We start from the raw sequence: 22151 nt of genomic DNA, 5'->3' as shown, positions 1-22151 counted from the left end.
CCGTGGTCGTCTAATGGGTGGTCACGTCCGTGTCTGGAGCCATGGTCTGAATAATGGCTTGAGCTGTGGCTCCCATAGCTGCCTGTTTGGTGGTGGCAGCTATTGTGCCTCCCATCATTTAGTCCTTGTCCGGCGTGCCTGGGCCTCACAACTCCTCCTGGCTGTGTTGGGTATAGCAGGGGAGCATGTTCTGTGGCCTTGTCATGGCGTTGAGGCTTGTGATCGGTACGTCACACTGCAACATCACATAGCGTGCTGGGAGTTAGAGAGTCCGTACTGCACTTCTGTGGATTGCCGATGGTTCTGGGTACCTGGCTCTCGGAAGAGAAGAGCGACCTGCGGCTCCCAGAAGACTTCATTGTTTTGTTTCCGTTCTCTGCTCAGAGGGAAAGTTGAAGCTGACCGGGAGTCTCGAGGTTGTTCCTCTTCTGCCCGCCTTGGCTCTGTGTGCTCCCTGGCCGGCTCGCCTACAGCATGAGAGTGAGGCCTTTGGCTTCGCCCTCGTGTATTTGATTTATTCGCTTCAGTTCCAATTATATTGCATCGTACTGCATTACCTCGCATTCCGCTGTCATTTGTAGTCAATTTGATTTTTTTTCCTTAGCTGGTGGTCGCTGCTTTTCCTCGTCCCAGCCCATCTCCCTACCTTTTTCCTCTCCCCCTTTCCTTTTCCCCAGGCGTGGGACTGCGGGTCCCTTCCTCCCCAGTCACGGGAGGTGGCCAAACTGGGCCGAACCGTGACAGGCCTGACCTCCCCATGTGGAAACACAGGATGGCAGAATCCTGGAGCTGAGTTGCAAGGGACCTCTGAAGGCTGTCTAGTCCAAGTTCCCTGCAACGAACAGGGGCACCACAGCTAGACCAGGTTGCCCAGGGCCTTATCCAGCCTTCCCTGGAAAGCCTGTGGGGACGGGACATCAACCACAACACTCGGCAACCTGTTCCAGTGCCTCAGCACCCTCACTGAAAAAGATTTTTTCCTTATGCGTAACCTAAATCTGCCCTCCCTGAGCTCTTAGCCATTTCCCCTTGTTATCTTGCCACAGACCCTGCTCAATAGTCTGTCCCCTTCTTTCTTGGAGCTCCCCTTTAGATACTGAAAGACCGTTATCAGGTCACCTCACAGCCTTCTCTTCTCCCTGCTGAAGAGCCCCAGCTCTCTCAGCCTGCCCTCCTCCTAGGAGGAGAGGTGTTCCATCCTGTGGATCACCTTTGTGGCCCTACTCTGCACACGCTCTGTGGGAATACAAGAAAAACTGTTCAGAGCAGAAGCTTGGAGCAGGATAAACAGCATGAGAACCAAGGACACCTCTAGAAGAAAAGAGAACATCTCACGGCTCTGATTGGATAAGTGCCTGTGTGAATGGTTGAAGAGTGTTTTTTAGAACACTCTGTTGACATGTAAAGGTGGATTGGAAAGTTGTAGGGGTGGATGGGAGAGCTAGAAAAAAAATACTTGTGAAGGTATATAAGTGATATGAGAACTTCTAATAAATGATTTGGATCATCTGCATCTGCGTCCGTGCATCAGACGCTGCAAATGGTGCCCACTGTGTGGGGCAAATCAATCTGAGGCTGAGGGAGTCCGGTCCAGCAGTGCCGCCCGACTGAACTGCGGAGAGTTTGTTTGGTGTGCGCCCGCACCGTTCTGCAGGACAGAAGATGAGCAGTCGGGAACTATGGGGAGTTTGCTAACGAAGGAGCAGCAAGTAAAGCTTGCAGCATTACCGTTAGTTTTAACGTTTCAGAATCAGCCTGTATCTACCTCAGCATTAGTTACCTTTCTCAAATGGACAAGCAAAAATGTCCCTGAATTTCCAAAAAACTGGCTTCTCTTTTGATGGAGAGCTTTGGGACAAAATTGGCGCAGAACTCTGGGAGGCTTCTATTCCTAAAGACAGAACGGCTGCTAAACTTTTACCTGTTTGGCAACAAATCAGGAAGGGCTTAAACAAATTCGACAAGGAAGAATTTCTTCCGACTATTCCCTATCGCCCTCCCTCCCACCCCCGCCCCTGCCACCCGGCGCAGAAAGCAGCCCTGCTCCGGATTCGATCCGTGCCTCCGGCCCCACCGCTGTCCGCGGAGAAGAGAAATCGCAACCCCGCCCCCTTCGCTGCTGCCGTCGTCTCCGTCCCCGTCGCTCATTCCGCTCCCCATTTCGGCTCCGCTCCCGTCACTCGTCGCCCCTCCCTCCCTCCCTGGGCTTCGCCTCTGACGCTCGTCGAAGCGCCCCCGCCTTCCGCTCCGCCCCCGACGCCCGCCGCGTCGCTCCCTTCCTCCAGCTCGCGTACATTGCCTGCTGCCGAGTCTCTGCAGCCTGCATGTAAGTTGGTTGAGGACAAGGACGAACAGGAACCAGAAGAACTTTTAGATCCTGGTCCAGTAGGTCCGGAAGACACACCGAGCATTTTCCCTCCTGATGATAATGTGAAGGGTGCAGGAAAGACAGATTCTTCTACAACGTACTACAGTGCTTTAGAGAAGTGCAGAAAAAAGCAATATTTTGGTGATGCTGATACGATGCAAGCCTCTCCTGTGATATGTCGTCCAAATCAGCTCCCTCACTGGGAATCCATGCCGTACGAGGCTGTAAGGGAGCTAAGGAAGTCAGTGAGAGATTATGGAGTTACCCCGGGCGTGGGACTGTGGGTCCCTTCATCCCCTGTCACGGGAGGTGGCCGAACTGGGCCGAACCGTGACAGGCCTGACCTCCCCATGTGGAAACACAGGATGGCAGAATCCATCCTGTCGAGTTGCAAGGGACCTCTGAAGGCAGTCTAGTCCAAGTTCCCTGCAACAAACTGGGACACCACAGCTAGAGCTTCAATAGTCTGTCCCCTTCTTTCTTGAAGCTACCCCTTGGACCTGAATGCCTTTAATTAGCCACTCCTTCTCTGGTCAGCAACCATTTTTTCTGTCTGTGATCTTGCAGAATACTGCTTTTGGGATAATAGAATTTTTTTTACTATGTGTTTTCAGTGAGCTAGTATATTCAGAACCATTAAAATATGCAGACACTGGTACACAATGCAGTTGAATGCCACCAATTTATAAAGGAGTAGACTCTTAATATTTTTGAAGTCACTGGTATGTGGATATTTACTGGAGTCTGAAGTGAGCCTAAATGGAAATGTTTGTCAACAACACCCTATTTCGACTGGCCCAAAGTCTTCTTTCATCTTTGTTATAGATTATCTCTGGAGAGTGCATTTTTAGGACCCAACAGTGTATTGGTGATTTTTCAGTATAGATGCCTTGGAGATGGGGGACGTTATGTAGGTGTCTGTCTAGCCTGATTTCTCGGAGCCATCTAGATCTATCTGTGTCCATTGTAGGGGAACAGCAGGCCCACAGGACCACCAGCCTTAGAAAAAAGAAAAAAAAAACGGAGTGGGGTGGGAGTGTGCTGATGGTTCACAGGCTTGTTTGGCTTGGTACTGTGACTAATGAGGCAAGGGGCCCATGGACCCATGCCCTGGGAAAGGGGGAAGGGAAAAAGGGGAAAAGGGTAGGGAGGTGGGAGATGGGCCTATAAACAGACCGTTAACATTGATCTGAGGAGGAAAGTTAATTTACTAAATGTGATATCAGTATGCAAAACAATATAGTATAATACAATATAATTGGAATTGAGGCTAGTAAATAAAATGAGAGAGAGGGTGTCTAAAAACCAAATGCCTTACTCTGAATTGAAGGCAAAATATCTGAGGAGCAGTCGCACTGTCAGGCAGTGAGAAAGAGAGCAAGTCCCATGACTTGTAGGACTTATTTTCCCCTCTGAACACAAAGTCCTCTGGGGTGTGTAGTTCTTCTCTTCTGATAGCCTGGTATTCAGAAAATCCCAGTTCTTTACATAATGTTACGATGTGGAATACCGATAAAAAATCAAAATCCATGACACCTGATCTCTCAGAAGACACCTCTTTTGTGGGTTTTCTAAGGGTAGAAGAACAGCAGGTACTGATTGCTACTACAACCATGCATTGGCTGCAATATCGCACCAAGCAGGACTCCCTAAAATCTCATTAATCTGCTGATTAGTGAACTGAAGGACCAAGGAGTTATCAGCAGGACTCACTCACCCTTGTATAGGACCATGTGGCTAGTGCAGAAGTCCAATGGAGAGCGGATGCTAACAGTAGGCTATTGTGGGCTGAATGAAGTCACTCCACAGCTAAGTGCTGCTGTGCCAGACGTGCATGAACTCCAATATGAACTGGAGTCAAAGGCAGCCAAGTGGTATGCCACAACTGACACTGCTAATACATTTTTTTAAATCCCCCTATCGGAAGAGCGCAGGCCACAGTTTGCTCTTACTTGGATGGGCATCCAGTACACCAGGAATAGACTGTCCCAGGGGTGGAAACATATCCCTACCATTTGTCATGAGCTGATACAGGCTGCACTGCAACAGAGTGAAGGTCCTGAACACCTGCAGTATATTGACGACATTGTCACATGGAGCAACACAGCAGAATTTTTTGAGAAAGGGAAGAAAATAATTGAAATCCTTCTAAAAGCCAGTTTTGCCGTAAAGCAAAGTGAAGTCAACTGAATCTGCACATAAGATTCAGTTTTTAGGAATAAAATGGCACGATTAACTTCGTCACATTCTTGTGGATGTGATCAATGAAATAACTGCAATGTCTGCACCAACTAGCAAAAATGAAATGCAAGCTTTCTTAGTTGTTATGAGCTTCTGGAGAATGCATATTCCAGATTACTGTCTGACTGTAAACTTTCCCTGTCTATTGACCCGAAATAAGAACAATTTCGCATGGGGATTTATGCAACAAGAAGCCTTTGAACAAATTAAACGGGAGATAGTTCATGCAGTAGCCCTTGGGCCAGTCTGGACAGGACAAGATGTAAAAACATGCTCTACACCACAGTCAGGGAGAATGGCCCCACTTGGAGCCTCTGGGAGAAAGTCCCAGGGGAGACTTGATTAGACATAGGGTTTCAGAGTCGAATATACGGAGGATCTGAGACCTGCTGTACTCCAACTGAAAAAGAGATATTGGCAGAATATGAAGGGGTCCGAGCTACTTGAGAAGTGGTTGATACTGAAGAACAACTCCTTTTGGTACCCCGACTGCCTGTGCTGGGCTGAATGTTCAAAGGGAGGGCCCTCTCCACACATCATGCAACTAGTGCTATGTGGAGAAAGTGGATCACACTGATCACACAGCGGAGTCGAATAGTAATCCAGGAATCTTAGAAGGGATTACAGACTGGTCCAAAGACAAAGATATTAGAATACTGCCAGAAGAGGAGGTGATGCGCTGAAGAGGCTTTACTATGTAATAAACTGCCAGAAAACGGTAAGAAATATGCCCTGTTCACTATTCATTCTGCTGTATTGTGGGAAAGCATCAGAGGTGGATGGCTGCTGTATGGAATCCTACATGATGAGTTGTAGACGGTACTGAATAAAAGGGTGAATCAAGCTAATTTGCAGAAGTGAAGGCCATCCAGTTGGCTTTATACATTGATGAATGAGAAAAGTAGCCAGTGCTCTACCACTGACTCCTGGATATCAAATGCCCTGTGGGGTTAGTTACAGCAATGGAAGCAGAACAACTGGTAGCGTAGAGGCAAACCCACATGGGCCACTGCATTATGGAAGGATATTGCTGTCTGGATAGTGAATATGGTTATAAAGGCATGTCACCCAAGAGTTTGTCCACTGAAGAACATCAAAATAACCACAGGTGGTTTGAGCGACTAGGATTGAAATAGCTCAGGTAGATTTGGACTGGCAACATAATGGTAAATTATTCCTAGATTGGTGGACCTAAGACATTTTAGCCCAGGCCATCAAAGAAGAGATGCAACATATAGATGGGCTTGGGCTTAAGGAGTGGACTTGACTATGGACGCTATTGCACAGGTTATCCATGAATGTGAAATATATGCTGTAATTAAGCAAGCCAAGCAGATAAAACCTCTTTTGTATGAAGGATGGTAGTTGAAATATAAATATGGGGAGGCTTGGCAGGTGGATTACGTCACACTCCCACAAACTTTCCCTGACAAATGCCATGTGCTTACAATGGTGGAAGCAATCATTGGATGGCTGGGAACATATTCCATAATCTGTTCCACCAACCAAAATACTATCCTGGGCCTTGAAAAATGTCAACATGGTGCCTCAGAAAGAAGTGAATCAGACACAGAGACTCATTTCTGAAACAACCTTATAACCACCTGGACCAAGGAGCATGGCATTGAGTGGGTATATCACATCTCCTATCATGCACCATCCTCTGGAATAATTGAATAATAGAAAGGATTGCTAGAGACTACACTGAGAGCAGTGGGAGTGTTGGGACATTCAAACCATGGGACACGCATTTAGCAAAAGCCACTTTCTTAAACAGCATTTGGGGATTTGCCAATCAAGCTGGTCCTGCCTAATCAAACCTCCTGCATACTGTAGAAGGGGATAAAATTCCAGTAGCGAACATAAAAAATATGTTGGACAAGACAGTCTGGGTTATTCCTGTCTCATGCAAAGGCAAGCCGATTCATGGGATTGCTTTTATTCAAGGATCTTGGTGCATGCAGTGGGTAATGCAGAATATGGAGATGTCCATTGTGTACCTCAAGATGATTTGATGCTGGATGAGAGCAGCCAATAATTTAAATTGCATACGTAATTAGTACGTAAATACTGCATGTCGTCATTATTATAGTTGTTATATGTGTTATTAACAGTAGTACAGTAAGATTTATGAAAGTTAAAGAAGAAATTAAATGAAACCAGAACTAGCTTCTTCATACAGTAACCCAACACTGTGAATCAGAAGCCCAAAGTTATGAACTAAATGAATACCATGGGCAATTTACATGTACGGCCCATTATGGGAATAATAGGTGTGTGCATATATATCAAAAAGCAAGACAGGTGACAGTCATTTGTTAGGATGTGTAGAAATTTTGGAACCAGAGCATGATGTAAATGGATAAGGGATGGATATTGTCTTAGTTTCATCTGGGACAGAGTTGTTTTCTTTAGAGTGTCCGGTATGATGGTTTTGGTTCTAGGAGAAAAACAATGTTGATAACACCAATGTTTATAGCAGCTTCTAAGCAATGCTGTGAAGAGCCAAGCTGTTTGCAGTGAAGGGCCCAATTAGCTGGGAGGGAACATAACTAGGACAACTGATTTAAACTGGCCAAAAGGATATTCCATATCATATGACATCATGTGGACAGTTTTGAAGGGTGTGGGAGGGGGCATCTCCATTGAGCCCATGGAGGTGCATTCTTCACAGAATATCAAGAGGCCCAAGCATTCCAGACATCTACAGAATAATGGGAGGCACAACTACCACCACCAAACAATTACAGGAGGCACAGACATAGCCACCATTCAGACAGCAACGGAAGGCATAGCTATGGCTGGCAATCAGACAGTAAAGGGAGACACAGACTTGGCCTCTGATAAGACAACATTTTCAAACCATACATTTCCACTGTCCAGAGAACAGGAAAAGGCCAACACGTTCCTGTTCTTAAGAAAATAAAATTCCAAAGAGATCCTTGCTGAGGTTTTCTGCATCTGTTTCTTTGGGTCCCGTGAGGAGGTGTGGGGAGCAGGTGGGAATGAACTTTTCTCTTGTGTATAATTGCAACAATTTGATTGTAGACCAGTGTTGGCAGGTGACAGCTTAGTAAATGACAAAATTGTGGTCTCCTATACTGCCTGATACCAAAAAGAGTGAAGTCCTGTGGGTCTTTCTGTGAGCATGAAGCTATGCAAGAAAAAGCAGACAAGGAATTTCTGCTGAATTTGGTTTCACAAATGTTTCCTTCAGCAATAGCTCTAGAGTATTGACTGTCACGCTGTATGGGAACTGCTAAGTCACAGCCTGAACCTCTGATTAATCACCTGAGGCGAGCAATGAGTCAGCCCTGGGAGCACAGGTGAAAGCAATTCACCTGTGCTGCAGGAAGGGGTGGAGCCTGGCTGCACCTCTCCTAGACCCATTTAAGAGCTGAGTAGCAGCAGGGAAGGATTTCTCTCTTTGGAAGATCCACTCCACTGGAGTTTCCTGAGTGAGCCCACACTACAGGTAAGTAGCCTATTTATTCTCTTTGTCTTGCTGTGCCTAACTCTCTTGCTTATTTCATTATTACGACATCTTCATGTTATTTGATTATATAATATTCTGTTATGTAATTTTCATTGATTATACACATGCCAACACAGGTTCACAGGATTTATTTCTTGCAGGAGTCTTTGTTCTTGTTTGTTTCACCTCTGTTTCACCTGTCTTTCCTGTCTGTGGAACCTCCTTCTGATAGTTAAATTTTTCAGCACTCCTTTGTGGAGTCAGGACTTGGAGATTCTGGTGAGTCCTTTCCAGCTTTGTATAATCTATGGTTCTATGCATTACAACTACTTACATTTATGTTGCCCTTTTGTGAGTATTGCAGAGCACTTGAATTTGATATTGTGGTGACTGTCAAGCACTGTTTCTTTCAGCAACTGAGGAAAGCAGGCTCAGGAACCATTCCTAAGCTCTTACTTCCTTCCTCAATCAGTTTACTTCTCAGTATCTGAGAGCAGTTCTGATCTTGACAGTCACTGTGATAGTGAACCAGTTATTGACATACATATCTTCTTAGTCTTATATTGTAACATTAGGGTTTCTGTGCCTGGATATGCGGGCTGCTCGCGGTACACAAGTTTGTTCAAAATTCTGCCTGACGGGTGAAGAGATTGTTGCCTGCTTTCCAGCTATGGTCCCAGCTGTTGTTGTTGCTTTAATGCAAGAACTATCACAGGGAAAACTACACAGGTCTATAGCTTTAGTAACTTGTCTACTTTGGGTATAGTAATTTTTTGAAAGCCTTGTTTTGGCCATTAACTATCTGGGAGAGGTTAGAGAACAGTCTGGACACAGCTTGCCAAATTCTTTCATGTCCAGCAGAGTGTGCCAGGTGGACCAGTTCTTTCAGAACTGTGTATGTTTTGCCAGTCAACTTCTTTTCTCTGCTTAATGACTTTTAAAGCATGTTCTGGGCAGTTCCAATTAATCTTATCCATTCATTGTCCTGTGATCTTGTTCACTTTACTGGAGAGTGAAGTGTAAAGGTACAGTTTCTACTTCAAACTCTCAGCCTGCTTATATTGGAAATGTGAACACAGTTGTAGTGCTACAGATTTCACCACAATTTTGAGAGGTTCCATAGCTAGAGAAGCACATATCCCCTGATATGTCCAGTTCTCCAATGAAGAAATTCTAATAGCATTCATATTTCAATGCAAAACATTCATATTATAAGCACTGGACTGTATATGCATCCAATTACATACTGTGTTTATGCAGAAAATAATGTGGAAAACCATGCAAATATTCCTGGAGAAAAAGTGAGCAACTACTATATTTACTTACGTAAATGTGATTTAGAATGTACAGATAGCTGTTTCTAGTCTGCCACTGTATTGGCACGTGCAGACAGCCACTTGATGTGCATATGTGTAATAGTAACTGAACATTAAAACCAAATAGTCATATAGCACTTCGCATGTTTTCCATCATTTTAAAAAATTTACTCTCCTTAGTCAATACGTTGCACTCGTTTTTAGAATGCCTATGCAGAATTTATAGAGCTTTTAACCACTAGTTAAAGAAGACTTACATTTCTGTAGTCCCGTTTTACTTGCACTTCATGGCATATTGACAATTTTAACATTAAATTTTGAGAGAGAAAAGCATCTAGTGAAAGAAGTTCATGTACATGACTAAAAATATATCAGATGGAGAAGTCCTCAATATGCTGGAGTCATTCCAGACTCTTTTTAAGTAAAATGTACTAATGGGATTTATTAATGGCTGAGGATACTCACAAAGAATGTTTAATAAGCTCAAATCTATAATCAATCAATCTAGAGACCAGAATAATTTATTGGACCACCTTTAAATGTTCTGCCATTTATTCAATATAATGGGCCATGGGAGCTATAGGAGTTTATTATTTGGATACCTGGTTAAAATTTGTACAGGCTGCAATTAAAAAACAGTGATGGAGAAAATGTGTTGGTTTTTAGATACGCAGTAGGCAGACCCCAAAATGAAACATCTTCATTGCTTCAAATTATTTTATGCCACGCTAACTTCAGAAAATTACATTTTCACTGCAAATACCTGTGCTGCATTTCTTTCCCTCTTTTATTTTATTTTTGGGTCAAAGTTCCAGCACTGAATCAGGACTGAGAATGAGATACGCTAGCATAGAATCATAGAATGGTTTGGGATCACCTAGCTTCAACCCCCTGCTATAGGCAGGGACATCTCCCACTAGAGCAGGTTACTCGAAGCCCCATCCTGCCTGGTCTAGAATGCATCCAGGGAGAAGGTATCCACAACCTCACTGGGCAACCTGTTCAGTGTCTTGCCACCCTCACAGTAAAGATTTTCTTCCCGAAATCTAGTCTGAATCTACCCTGTTTCAGTTTAAAACCATTTCCTCTTGTCCTGTCACTACATGCTCCTATAAAATATCCCTCCCCAGCTTTTTTGTAGGCCTCCTTCAGTACTGGAAGGCCCCTAGAAGGTTCTTCCAGAACCTCTTCTTCTCCAGGCTGAAGAGCTCCAGCTCTTCAAAGTAATTAAAACATACTTTAATTACTCATGTCATTTTAGGGTATATTCTCCTGAGACCTTTTTGACCAGAGTCTTCAATGGATTTATATCTTTAAATATACCTGTGCATTTAAAATTAAAAAGACCAGATTTTTGAAAGATTTTAAAAACATCTATCAGGCCTTTAAATTCAAGGAGCTGTCAGTAAATTTCTGTAAGGTGGACTTGTGACCAAAGTTAACTCTTTTAATGACAGGAAATGTCAAGAAATTCTTGCTTTTATTCTTCCTTTTCTTGAATTGCAGCATTTTGTCTGCCAGGAGGATGATTCTATCAGAGGAAGGCTGTCCCCTTGCACTGTTTTTTATGAGAGCTGTATGTACTGACTCTCCTCTGACACTGTTGATAAAAGATTTGAGGCTTTCCCTGCCTTGCGCTTGCCATCAGTGTGGGAGGTGATTTCTGTCATATGAGAGGTGCAAATAAAGGCTCTAAGAGTTGCTTTGAGACACTAATATGTGCAGTCTTCACCCCACAAACTTACTGCTCTAGTGGTCGGTTGCAAATGAAGCAGAAAATCTACTGTGATGGCAAGACATAGCAGTGAAGCAATTGGATGGGGCATTTTGTTGTGCCCTGGTTTTTGCATCTTACAAGAAATCATTACTTACATGAAATATAGAATATTGTTGTCTTTTTCAGGCAGTGACATACAATCTACTTTATAGATATTGTGGTTAGCTTGTTCATGGTCTTATCTAAAAACATTAGCAATAACATTACAGGTAGTGTACTCCTTGTAGATCCCAAGCATTATATGAGGAAAAAAAATACCTTTATGCCAGAATCTAATAGCATATTCTGTATCCCCACCTCTAATGTTGCCAGACTGCATTAATCTAAAATGTCAGTGAAGTCTCTAGATGACTTCCTGACTTTTGACAAAAGGCCTTCATCTCAGTCTCTTAAATTCCAAGGTCAAAGGGAATGTAGCATTCAGAATAATTATTAGCATTTTACCTTGACATTTCAGCCCTGCCTTCAGTTTAGCATTCCAATCAGGCAGTGAAAACGAATGTCATCTTTCAATTTACTGGAGGAAATTACTCCAACTAAACCTGACTTTAAGAATATCTAAAGTGTATTAATGTGCTGCCTTTTTTTTTTTTTAAGCAAGAAACTTTCCTTAAAAACATTCAAGAACAAGCAATTTTTGAATTGCAGTTTCCCCCCTAGGCTAGGATAATAATCAGTGCTTCTCAGTTTCAGAGGAGTCGGTGGTTGCACTGCCTTAAAGATTCTTTTGCCTTTTGTTTCCACTAAAAGGTCAGACTTCTAATTTTGTCTCATTGTGAACTTCTGTGCTACGACGTCAGAACCTTGTTAAACTCATGTCCATGGTCTTGCACCCTTCTTTTGTACATATTTATATTTACTTCATTTTTTAACATCATATAAGGTATAAGGAACAGAATAAACCTTGTTTAAAAAAATAAAAATAAAGATCGCAGCAAAGACGAAGTGCAAAATGTTTCCAACAAAGTGCAGATGAAAAGAAGGCACAACCAGCACAACCCTGCAGCTGTTCGACCTTGACTGAATGGAGAGCTGGCAATATGGTTCTGTCAAACAGTTTTACTTACTTCCTGCAAACTTTTGGTGACCCTTGGGATTCTGGAAGTCTGTTTTGATAGCAAGGTAAATAACAGTATAAATGTCATTCAGTGTAAATTGGCAAGAAAGCAGGTGTGTACAGACAAATGACATACACCAGTTACTCTTCAGACACTGTGCTTTTTTCATACAGTACAGAGGATTAATTGAATTCTTGTGATGAGCACTGTTTATTTTACAGAGTTGTTCCTGTTCAATCCATGACAAAGCTTTGGTGTAGCAGGGGAAAAAAAAAGGGAGTTATTGTATTTATTAGTTGCTCTTCCTGCCATACTATGCCTTCTGTGAAACCTTGAAGATAAAATTGTTTTACATGTTTTTGTTGTAAGTCATGGCTTCTTTCCAGCTGATAGCACACTGCTATTTGCATCAGTTACGGCTGTATGTCCACTGTGTGATTTTTACACAACTGCTGTAGCCCACACTGCTTTGGTGGAAGTGAAATTTATTGACTTCCAGTTACATTTGACTTTGAGATTTCACCTATCTGGAAAGCAAATTGATTGATGCTGACACTCTTTTCTGCAACCTCTAGCTCCATGCAGATGTATATTTTAAGTGCTTTGGTATCCAGCACAAACATGTTCTAATTCTATCTTTAATTTAAAAACTTAGATAAATATCACCTGAACACATAGTTAACTGCATATGTGTGTAACTGTCTGCAATAGGCTTCCCTCTATTGAGTTTTGAGGGGAATTCTGACACTGCATTCCAGTTAAATGCTGTGAATTGTGACATGGCTTATAGCTAAGCATCTAATTGCGTACAAATGTTAGAACATTTTTAATGGAAAGCTGATTACACAGTAAACCTCTGTCCTTTATCACAAATGTCCAAAGGAGTTTCCAGTCCTTTTCCAGTTTCCATTTCCTTCCCTGCTTCCTGCTATGAGATAGTAAGGGAGGCTGGCTGATCCTCAGTGATGCTTATGGCCAGAAGTTCCTATCCCATTTTCAATTAGCTTTCATTGAACTTAATGCATGGTGACTAATTGTGCTGATGAGAGAAATGTAAGTTTCTTTCCTCCTGCCTGTCAAGCTTAACAAAAGCAAATCTAAAGAATATGGCAAAGAGAATATTGATATTGAACTCTAAGGAAATTATCCCATACTATCACAACTAAGGATCTGCCCATTTTGTGAAATAGAGTAGATCTTTTTCACTTCATTACATAAGTGCTTCAGTCAAGCACATGGGTTATATGCATACATTTTTGCAGCTGTTGCTGGTCTCTTGCATTGTAATTTCCTCCAAGTACTATGTGGCATCAAAAGAGAATGTAAAAAGCAATTCATCCGAAATCTGTATCTTCACTTTTTTCCTGATTTAAAATTTACTTTTTAATTTTGTAACAATTTATTCCCATTTATCTGAATGTCTCAGAGTGACTAGAGAGTGGAAAAGAAAATTTGAGAAAAGAGCAGTAACACAGCAAAACAAGACTTCCTAGATTCCCTGTTGACCTGCCAGGAAGTGCTCTCTCTCTGGTATTCCTGAGAAAGAGAAGCTGGACATGAGCCAGCAGTGCATGCTTGCAACCCAGAAGGCCAGCTGTGTCCTGGGCAGCATTAAAAAAGGGGTGGCCAGCAGGGAGAGGGAGGTGATTGTCCCCCTCTATTCGGCTCTTGTGAGGCCCCATCTGCAGCACTGCGTTCAGGCCTGGGGCCCCCAGCACAGGAAGGATGTGGAGCTCTTGGAGCGGGTCCAGAGGAGGGCACTGAGATGGTCAGAGGGCTGGAGCAGCTTTCCTATGGGGAGAGACTGAGGGAACTGGGCCTCTGAGAAGAGAAGGCTCTGGAGAGACCTCATCGTGGCCCCCCAGTATGTGAAGGGAGTGCATAAACTGGAGGGGGAATGGCTGTTTACAAGGGTGGCTAGTGATAGGACAAGGGGGAATGGTTTTGAACTGAGACAGGGGAGGTTTAGGTTGGATATTAGGAGGAAGTCTTTCACATGGAGGGTGGTGAGGCACTGGACCAGGTTGCCCAAAGAGGTTGTGGATGCCCCATCCCTGGAGGCATTCAAGGCCAGGCTGGATGTGGCTCTGGGCAGCCTGGGCTGCTGGTTGGTGACCCTGCACATAGCAGGGGGTTGGAACTGGATGAGCATTGTGGGCCTTTGCAACCCAGGCTGTTTTATGATTCTAGGATTCCTCTAAATCCCTTGAGGATTTCTTGACCCTATAAAATTAGACTTTCTCATACTAGCATTTTTCATTTGTGTATCATACAATCAGTAAGTGTACAGAGATGCACAATCAATTAACATACAGAGTTTTAGGCTAAGTAAAATTATCAAAACAGAAAAATAATAAATGGAAAATGCTTGCTGATGTTATAGGCTCAGAATATTCTCCACAAGGAATGAACTCCAGGAAGAGATCCTTCCTCATGGCAGTCAGCACTTAAATGGGATCTAGGAGAGGTGGATTACCTTCACCTGTACTCCCATGGCTGACTCATTGCTTGCCTCAAGTGGTCAATCAAAAGTTCAGGCCATGATTCAGTGGTTCCCATACATGTGTTCAGCAAGTGTATTTCCAAAACTGATAGTTCTGAGGGCAGAGAACACAAATCTGTCACTTTTCAGTTATCTCTTTTATTTTTACACAAGAAGGCTGTGTTCTTTTCTAGTAATGCACTACATACAGCTCACAAGTTCACCTTTTCAGGAGACCATGCTCGGGTGCCATTTCTAATTTAATTAGTTCTTTGTACAGTCTCTCTTCTAAGCCCTTGTAACCTAAAGCTTGAGAGATAATTATTTCCATCCCTGAAGAGGTATCTTTCAAAATCCCTTTGCATTTGGTGGGTTAAGTGTTTAATGTTTCAGCTGGAGATTGGTAATCTTGAGAACAGAAGCTGAATGGAGCACTTTGTATTCAGTGCCCATCCATTTAAAATATTTTTTACCTCTTGGCGCTAAACTTTCTTTTTTTTTTTATGAGAAATATCTTTGGATTTTCCAGTGAAGAGGAACTGAAGGTTATTTTTACCCCCCTGAATTGGAATAAATAGAGAAAGAGTGCCTGGCTGACAATGGATCTGCAGCAACACAGTTCCATGGTCCTTACTGTCTTTTGTTTTTCATCGAGTGATACGTGTCTTTAAAGTAACATAGAACTGCTAAAAGAAGAGTGCTGCTAAAAGTGAAAGAGCAAATAAATTCAAATCTATTTCTTGAGTCAAACTGTCTTGAAACAAACAAACATAAAAAAGGCCCTATGCTGACAAGAAGACTTAAAAAAAAAAAATTTAGTCTATTAAGGTATTTTATATGTGTGCACAGGCAGGTATTCTAGTCTGAATTTTTATTTGGATACTGTTATGAAAGTGATTAAAAACAAAAGGAGCTTTTTGGGAATCAAAACTGTTAGCGATTTTACTGTTGTGAAAGCATAGCTTATTTAATAGGCCTCTCCAAAGTTGTTTTTTCTCTGCCTCCAAGCCAGATTGGACACTGGCACATGAGATGATTGCAAGCTGTGTGTTTTCAAAGAGGTTTAAAGTAACAAGACCACCCCAGTAGCACCACTAACACTGCTGCTACCCTTAGAGAAAAAAATCTTTAAGTGTTTGTATTGCAAAGACAGTGAAGTAATTGAGGAGACTTGTTCAGGAAGCAACTTCTGAACATTTCCTTACCCGAGAGCTCTTAGGTCAAGAACATCAAAGAAAATATAGCTGAGAGGAACCTAGTAAAACCTTAATGCAGCAGCACCGATTTTCTGATTTGTGTTTTTCTGTTATTTTTTTTTCCCCTCTTCTTCTGTTTTAATATATTCTTTCTGCCTTTTCTACCAAATTACAGTATTCCACACATTGCCTAAGAAGTTAAAAAGAAACAATTGAGCAATTAAATGGGTTTCCAGCAGCTTTGGTTAGAAAGCCATTGGGCTACAGGGGGAATATGCTGGCAACAAACAACTGATATAATTTAATGAGGTTTAACTGAATAATCTGGAGTATCCAGCAGGTTTTTGCTATAAGGTTCTACATCAGAAGGCCCCTTTAATAAGTATGCTGTTATTGGCTTTTGGAGTTGTCCTCGCAGTGCAGTTATGAAGGGCCTTATGCTGATCTGTGGTCCTCAAGTTTCTGTTGTGCACTCATTTAATTAATTAGTGAAAAACAGAGCCAGAGGATAAGTGACTCTAAGGTCTTAGACTTTCTTTTCACATTGCATTACTGACAGAGAACTTGAGAAGGGACAAGGTGACCTTGTTTATAATACTACTTAATTTTGATTTAATATAATGAAAAATCTCCTGTCCTCTTCTTTCATATACTCCTGGAGTTATGAATAGTGAATTTCTTCAGGTTTGGATCCTTTTTTAAAGAAGATTATGTTCATCTTCCGTTGTAGAAAAGGTTATCAACTTTACCAAACTCCTATCTTATCACAGTCATAATGCTATAGAGACAAAAGTGTTGCACACATTGAATGACATTATTTAAGTACTTGTTTTATTTTTGCAAAAACTAAATGGCAGTGCATCAATTCATACATAGACATTTCTCTGGGATGAACTACCATGAGGAAGTTATCATATAATCATAGAATCTAACAATAACCTCAGTTGGAAGGGACAAAAAAGAACGTCAAGTCCAGCTACTGGTTCCATACAGGACCAGCCAAAATTCAATCTCTATGTCTTAGAGCATTGTCCAAACATTTCTTCAACTCCAGCAAGCTTGGTACCATGACCTGTACCCCAGGGGGTCTGTTCCAATGCCTGACCATGCTCTGGTGAAGAACCTTTTCCTCTTACCCAAGCCAAATCTCCCTTGACATTCCCTCAGGTCCTGTCACTGTCACCAGAGAGATCTGTGCCTGACCTTCTGCTCTGCTTACCAGGAAGATGAAGGCTGCTATGAAGCCTCTCCTTGGTCTCCTCTTCTCTGGGCTGGACAAACCAAGGGACCTCAGCTGCTCCTCCTATGTCTGGACATTTTACTATATTTGTCGCCTCCCCTTTGGACACTTTCTAACAATTTCCTAATTCTCTTACATTTTTGCACCCATGTTCAGTCATTTTTAAATAATTACACTTATATTTAGAAAAAAAAGTAATTACTTTTAAGCACTTTGTCATTGTAAATGGTGTGAAAGATATTTAAAAAAGGATTTGGAGGCTTTTTTAAAACCCAAAGTTCTTAACTGATTTTGTGTTAGCTTGAGATTGAGGTGGTTGATCCCTTAATTCCCTTCCAATCTATTCTACCCTGTCATCCTATGAACATGTTTGAGATGACAATGGATACTCTCTATCCATTGCTTGAGGAAGCATCAGTAAAACCTAATTCAGCAGAAATTCATTGTCTGCTTCTTTTTCCTGCATAGCCTCATTTTCATAAGAAGACTCACTTGTCTTTACTCTTTGCTGATATTGGACACTATAGGAGATGAGTTTTGTCCTTCACGAGGTTAAATTTGTAAACCAAACTTTGGTTTACAGTACATTTTTTCCTATTCCACAGAAAACAAAAGCTGAAGCTCTTCTGCCCCCATGTTCCCTCCATCCCTAAAACTACAGCAGTTTTCTCTTTATCTCTTTAAAATAGTCATGACATGGCCTTGAGGAGCTCTGAGGGAGAAGGGAAGAAAGGGTCTTGTTTTTCCAACCTTCAGAGAACCTTTCTCTTTCATCACCTACTGCGTAGCCTGCTCATTCTCAGACTGAGACGATCCCCACCTCAGGTGTATGAGGGCCCTCAGAATAACTGGACCATCTCCGTGATCCCAGGAGGATCCAGTCTTTTCTGTTTTGCTTCATCTGCCAATGGATCTTCTTCCATGGATTCCTAAATGTTTGCTGCTGGATGGGGAATTAATAGCCCAGTGCCATTTTCTTCCCAGTGGAAACTTCCATATTATGCTGTAGCCTAGAAGATTTACCTTTGCTGGTTCCTTGATATTCACTGCTGGACAAGGGATCAGTAGCCCCCTGAGATGGCCTGCCCAATGGGAACTGCAGGTTGTCATGCCATAATCTTTTCAATTCACCCTCTTGGGCTTCTCACCCTTGTCAAGATGATGGGTGTTTACAGACCCTGGTTCATTCTCTGGGCTAGGGGCACACCTGTGCCTCTTGTTCTCTGGATGATAGGCATTCTTCTACAGCCCATGGACATTCCTAGGCTTCAAAATATTCTCTGCATCTTGATTCCTCACTGTTGTTTTGATGATAGGCACATTATTCTCCCCATGTTATTCTCTTGGTGGTGGGCATGCCTGGGCCCCACATCAGTCTCTTGGTGGTGTTTATATATGGTCCCCACACTTTTCTCTGGATGTTGGGCATACTCGTGCCCCACACCATTCTCCCAGTGATGTGCATGCCTATGTCCCATGTCATTTTGGGGCTATAAACATGATGAGCTGAGTAGGAGTGGGGCAACAAGGACGTATGATAACAGACAAGATACCCACTTAAGTGCATGGCACCTGTTACTGGCTACTGATATAGAGTGTGTGCATAGGGATGGGACTACCCCTGTCCTGTTTTTAACTCCTGCCTGAGGGTGCCTTTGATTGGAAAAGATGTTGCTTCTTCCTTGAAATTGTAAAGTGAGTAGGAGAGAAGAAAGAATAGGCTTCCAACAACTGAAACTACTGCAGCGAGCAAAGATGGCACTTTCCTAAAATATCAGTAGTTGTTGAAATAAAGGAACTTACTGTTTTCCACCAAATGTTCATTTTCAGTCAGTTTTGCACACTTTGCTACAAAAAAAAAACAAGTGTCCTACTTCTAAAGTGTTCTTGTTTGAATCTCTCTATTATCACAACTTCTTCATTAGTGCACTAATATTTGAGGTGCTTAATTTCTAGCTTTAACATTGTTGACTTTTCTTTTTGTTTTACTGCTTTGTTCCAAACTCATGACCTTTTAAGTCTTCTTTGCTTTTTAATTTTTTTTTTTTACTTTTACTAGTGATAGTAAAAGTTATAGGTACTTTTCCATCACTTTCATGAAGATCACAAGAAGTTATCTGTTTCCTTAACACAACCTTAGTAGCTGAACCTTAAAAAGAGGTATGTTAATCAAGACCTGGTTGATTTGATATTTCTGTCAAAAGAATATCTTTGACTGGAACTCCCTTTAGATAACTATGATTAATTACTCATTGTAGCATTAGGTGATTAGAGGAGATATGGTACTTTAGACAGCGTGATCAAAAAAACACCTGGTATAAACCAAGACTGAATGAGAGTTTAAATGGCTATGTTTCTTTACCTTTAAGCAATTGTTTTTAAAAAGCACTGTATTTTAATCATATAATTAGGCAATAAAAATGCACACAGGCCACTACATAAACTGCTGGAAAGTTGTTTGGAAGTTAGCCTGATGATGTCGTCTTGTTTGTTTGATTTTGAGAGTTTTTTCAGGTATAGGTGTTCAACTTGTGTACAGATACAAACACAGTTATAAACCTTGTAGCAGGCAATTGACAAGATGCACACAGAATAGCTGAGGAATATATTTTGCATAGGCAGCGTCTTGAAATATTTTGTGAGTTCTTTTTTTTTTTTTCCCCCGACAGTTGCCCTACAGAAAAACAGAAGTCTGGCATTGCTTCCTGTAAGAGCTGAAAGCCTGGAGCAGGAGCCAAAGGTCTAAAATAGAAATGGACAACATAAGAGAGTTTGTTGGTGATTAACATAAACCTTCTGACAAAGTTCCTAATTTAGGTCAATTCTAAATAAAATATCATATGAGCTAGGAAGCAGTGGAGAAAAACTTGTGGGAGAAAGAGCATAAGTTGCTTTCTCCTTAGTAAGCTTTATCACAGAACTGACTCACTGCCTAAAACTGGTTAAACAAGGATGCTCAGGTTTTCAGGAGGCAGATGCCTTTATAGGTATCTGTTTAAGGAAAATCCACACCTTTCATTTAAAAAAAAAAAAAAAAAAAAAAGGTTCTATATTAATGGGCCAACTTGTCTTATCCAGAAAACTTTGATCAAAAATTCTGGTGGTTCTTCAAAGCTGATCCTAACCACTGTGGGTGAAAAGCCAAAGAGAAAATTGTGTGAAGGTTTTTGTTACCTCCTGATTTTCCTTGAGCTGGAAATGCTAGAAGAAGGGCTTTACTGTTTCCCATATTTTTGTATCCTCTGTTTCTCATCACGCTTAAGGAAAAGAGGATTACACTTCATGATTGTGAATCCTCTTTGTTGATGAGAAAGCAACATTACATGAGCAAAAGGACAGTCCTAGAAGTAGGTGGTATTACTATGCCTTCTGTGTTTTTTCCATCATTAGCAGAAACTTGGACTTAGTGGTGAGAAGTCACTAGCCTGTATTCTTTAGCATAACTGCCCTTATCTTATCTGCACTGCATGGAGGTCAGTGACGTCCATCATTTCACAGGACTTGCCTTCATACTCTGGTTTAAAAGAGGATGTTAGGTGGATTGCAGGAGTGGTTTCTGTTGCCTTTTTCTTAAAAGTTGTGTTCTCCACCCCCTGCCTCAGGTACAAACTAATCTGAGAGGAGTGTTGGTTGCTAATAGAGGGAGGCAAAACCGTACCTGGTGAGCCCCAATCCATAAAGTCAAGGATAGCACTGCTGACATATAAAGTCAGTCAATTCACAGGGGAGTTTAAGTGCTCTCCACTCATCCAAAACTATCTCAGGAAATTTTATGAAACTCCGCAAAGGTGTTGTAGGATTGTAGTGGATGGGAAGACCCAAGAAGCTGGGTGGAGTGGTGAGAAAATGTTAAGAATAGCTGGCAATTAATCTTAGCTCCTGGGACTTAGGGACTTTCCAGTGCTGGCAGGTCTCAGTATGTGTGTTGTTATTCAGGCTACATGCCAGGAATGCTTAATGCTGACTGCTGAGTGTGTTGGAGAAGTCAGTGTACAGGCACTGTCACTCAAAAGCAGCACACCACACAATAATCATTGGTTTAACAGTCATTTTGCAGACAATGAACGCTGACATTTGGACAGTAAATGAAGCAAACAGTAGAAAGGGGTGGGTGGGTGGGGAAACCTTTGTCTTTTTGGTAGTTAAGACCATTAAATCTGTTAGCATACATTGTCTGTACATGGGTTCTGTGATGCTGTTGCAGTTAAAATAATGACAGTGCTGTGAGAGAGTGCTAGGGCATGTGGGGAAAAACTGATTATTGAAATAACAACAGCCTTTTGTAGAGAAAAAACACTCCATCTGTCCTGTAAGATTGTATTTAAAAATACTGTAAAGCAGGAAAACCAGGAATGAGAAAGGGGTGGCAGAAAAGGGAAGATGTGGTTTAGGGGAAATTAAAGATGCAAGTTACTATGCAAATTTCAACAAAGCCTGGACCTCAGTCTTTATTTTTTGTAATACATTACTAATTAGCTGTGACAGCTGTGCTGTGCCCTCCCTGCTGCAGTACCTCAGTGTTATGGAATAAGCACAGGGAACCGGGATCAGTGGTGAGACCAATCAAGAGAGTGAAGGGAAGGGGGTCTCTTCCTGACCCAAACCAAGAAAAGAGTCATAGCTATGGCAGGCATGTGTACATGTCCATGCTGCTCCATCAGATCACTCAGCTATCCCCTGTTCATTACCCCCCATGTGTCCATCTGAGGATTTGCCATGCCGTGCAGCCCCTGGGCCAATCAAGCTGTACACTGGATGGGCTGCCCTGGTGTCCAGCAGCAAAGCTGGCATTCCCGGTACCTTACCTCCACCACATCCTACCTGTCACCCTTCAGCCATCCCAGTATGCTAAGGCAGCTCCAGGTGAAAGGAAGAGGCAGGAGGCAGAAAAGCAAACACTACAGCAAGCAGCCACCTCTCTGTGGTTACTGTGGAGCCAGTCAGCCACCTTATCTTTGGGACTTGATCTGCAGATTACCACTGCTTTAGATGTGCAGG

The 22151-nt window shown here is 42.2% G+C and overlaps 1 protein-coding gene across 11 annotated transcripts in view; it reads left to right on the top strand.

Moving 5' to 3' along the window:
- LOC116239838 (uncharacterized) overlaps positions 1 to 22151 on the top strand; it is a 100215-nt gene that overhangs the window by 33945 nt on the left and 44119 nt on the right. For 2 of the 11 annotated variants that reach the window (XM_090136870.1, XM_090136869.1), the window contains one exon: positions 1532 to 16319. The exons of 8 other annotated variants lie outside the window; for them this stretch is intronic. In XM_090136870.1, the coding sequence (XP_089992996.1) occupies positions 1804 to 2784 (981 nt within the window). In that variant the 5' untranslated portion in view covers positions 1532 to 1803 and the 3' untranslated portion in view covers positions 2785 to 16319. Of the gene's footprint in view, positions 1 to 1531; positions 16320 to 19822; positions 20191 to 22151 lie in introns of those variants that run through there. One more of the 11 variants, XR_016464924.1, reaches the window with a different exon arrangement.

Source organism: Phasianus colchicus, chromosome 3 (genome assembly GCF_987193195.1).
Source record: "Phasianus colchicus chromosome 3, bPhaCol1.hap1.1, whole genome shotgun sequence".
NCBI classification, from domain to species: Eukaryota; Metazoa; Chordata; class Aves; order Galliformes; family Phasianidae; genus Phasianus; species Phasianus colchicus.
Note: the sequence above shows the minus strand (reverse complement) of the source record. Positions and strands in the feature narration are given on the sequence as shown.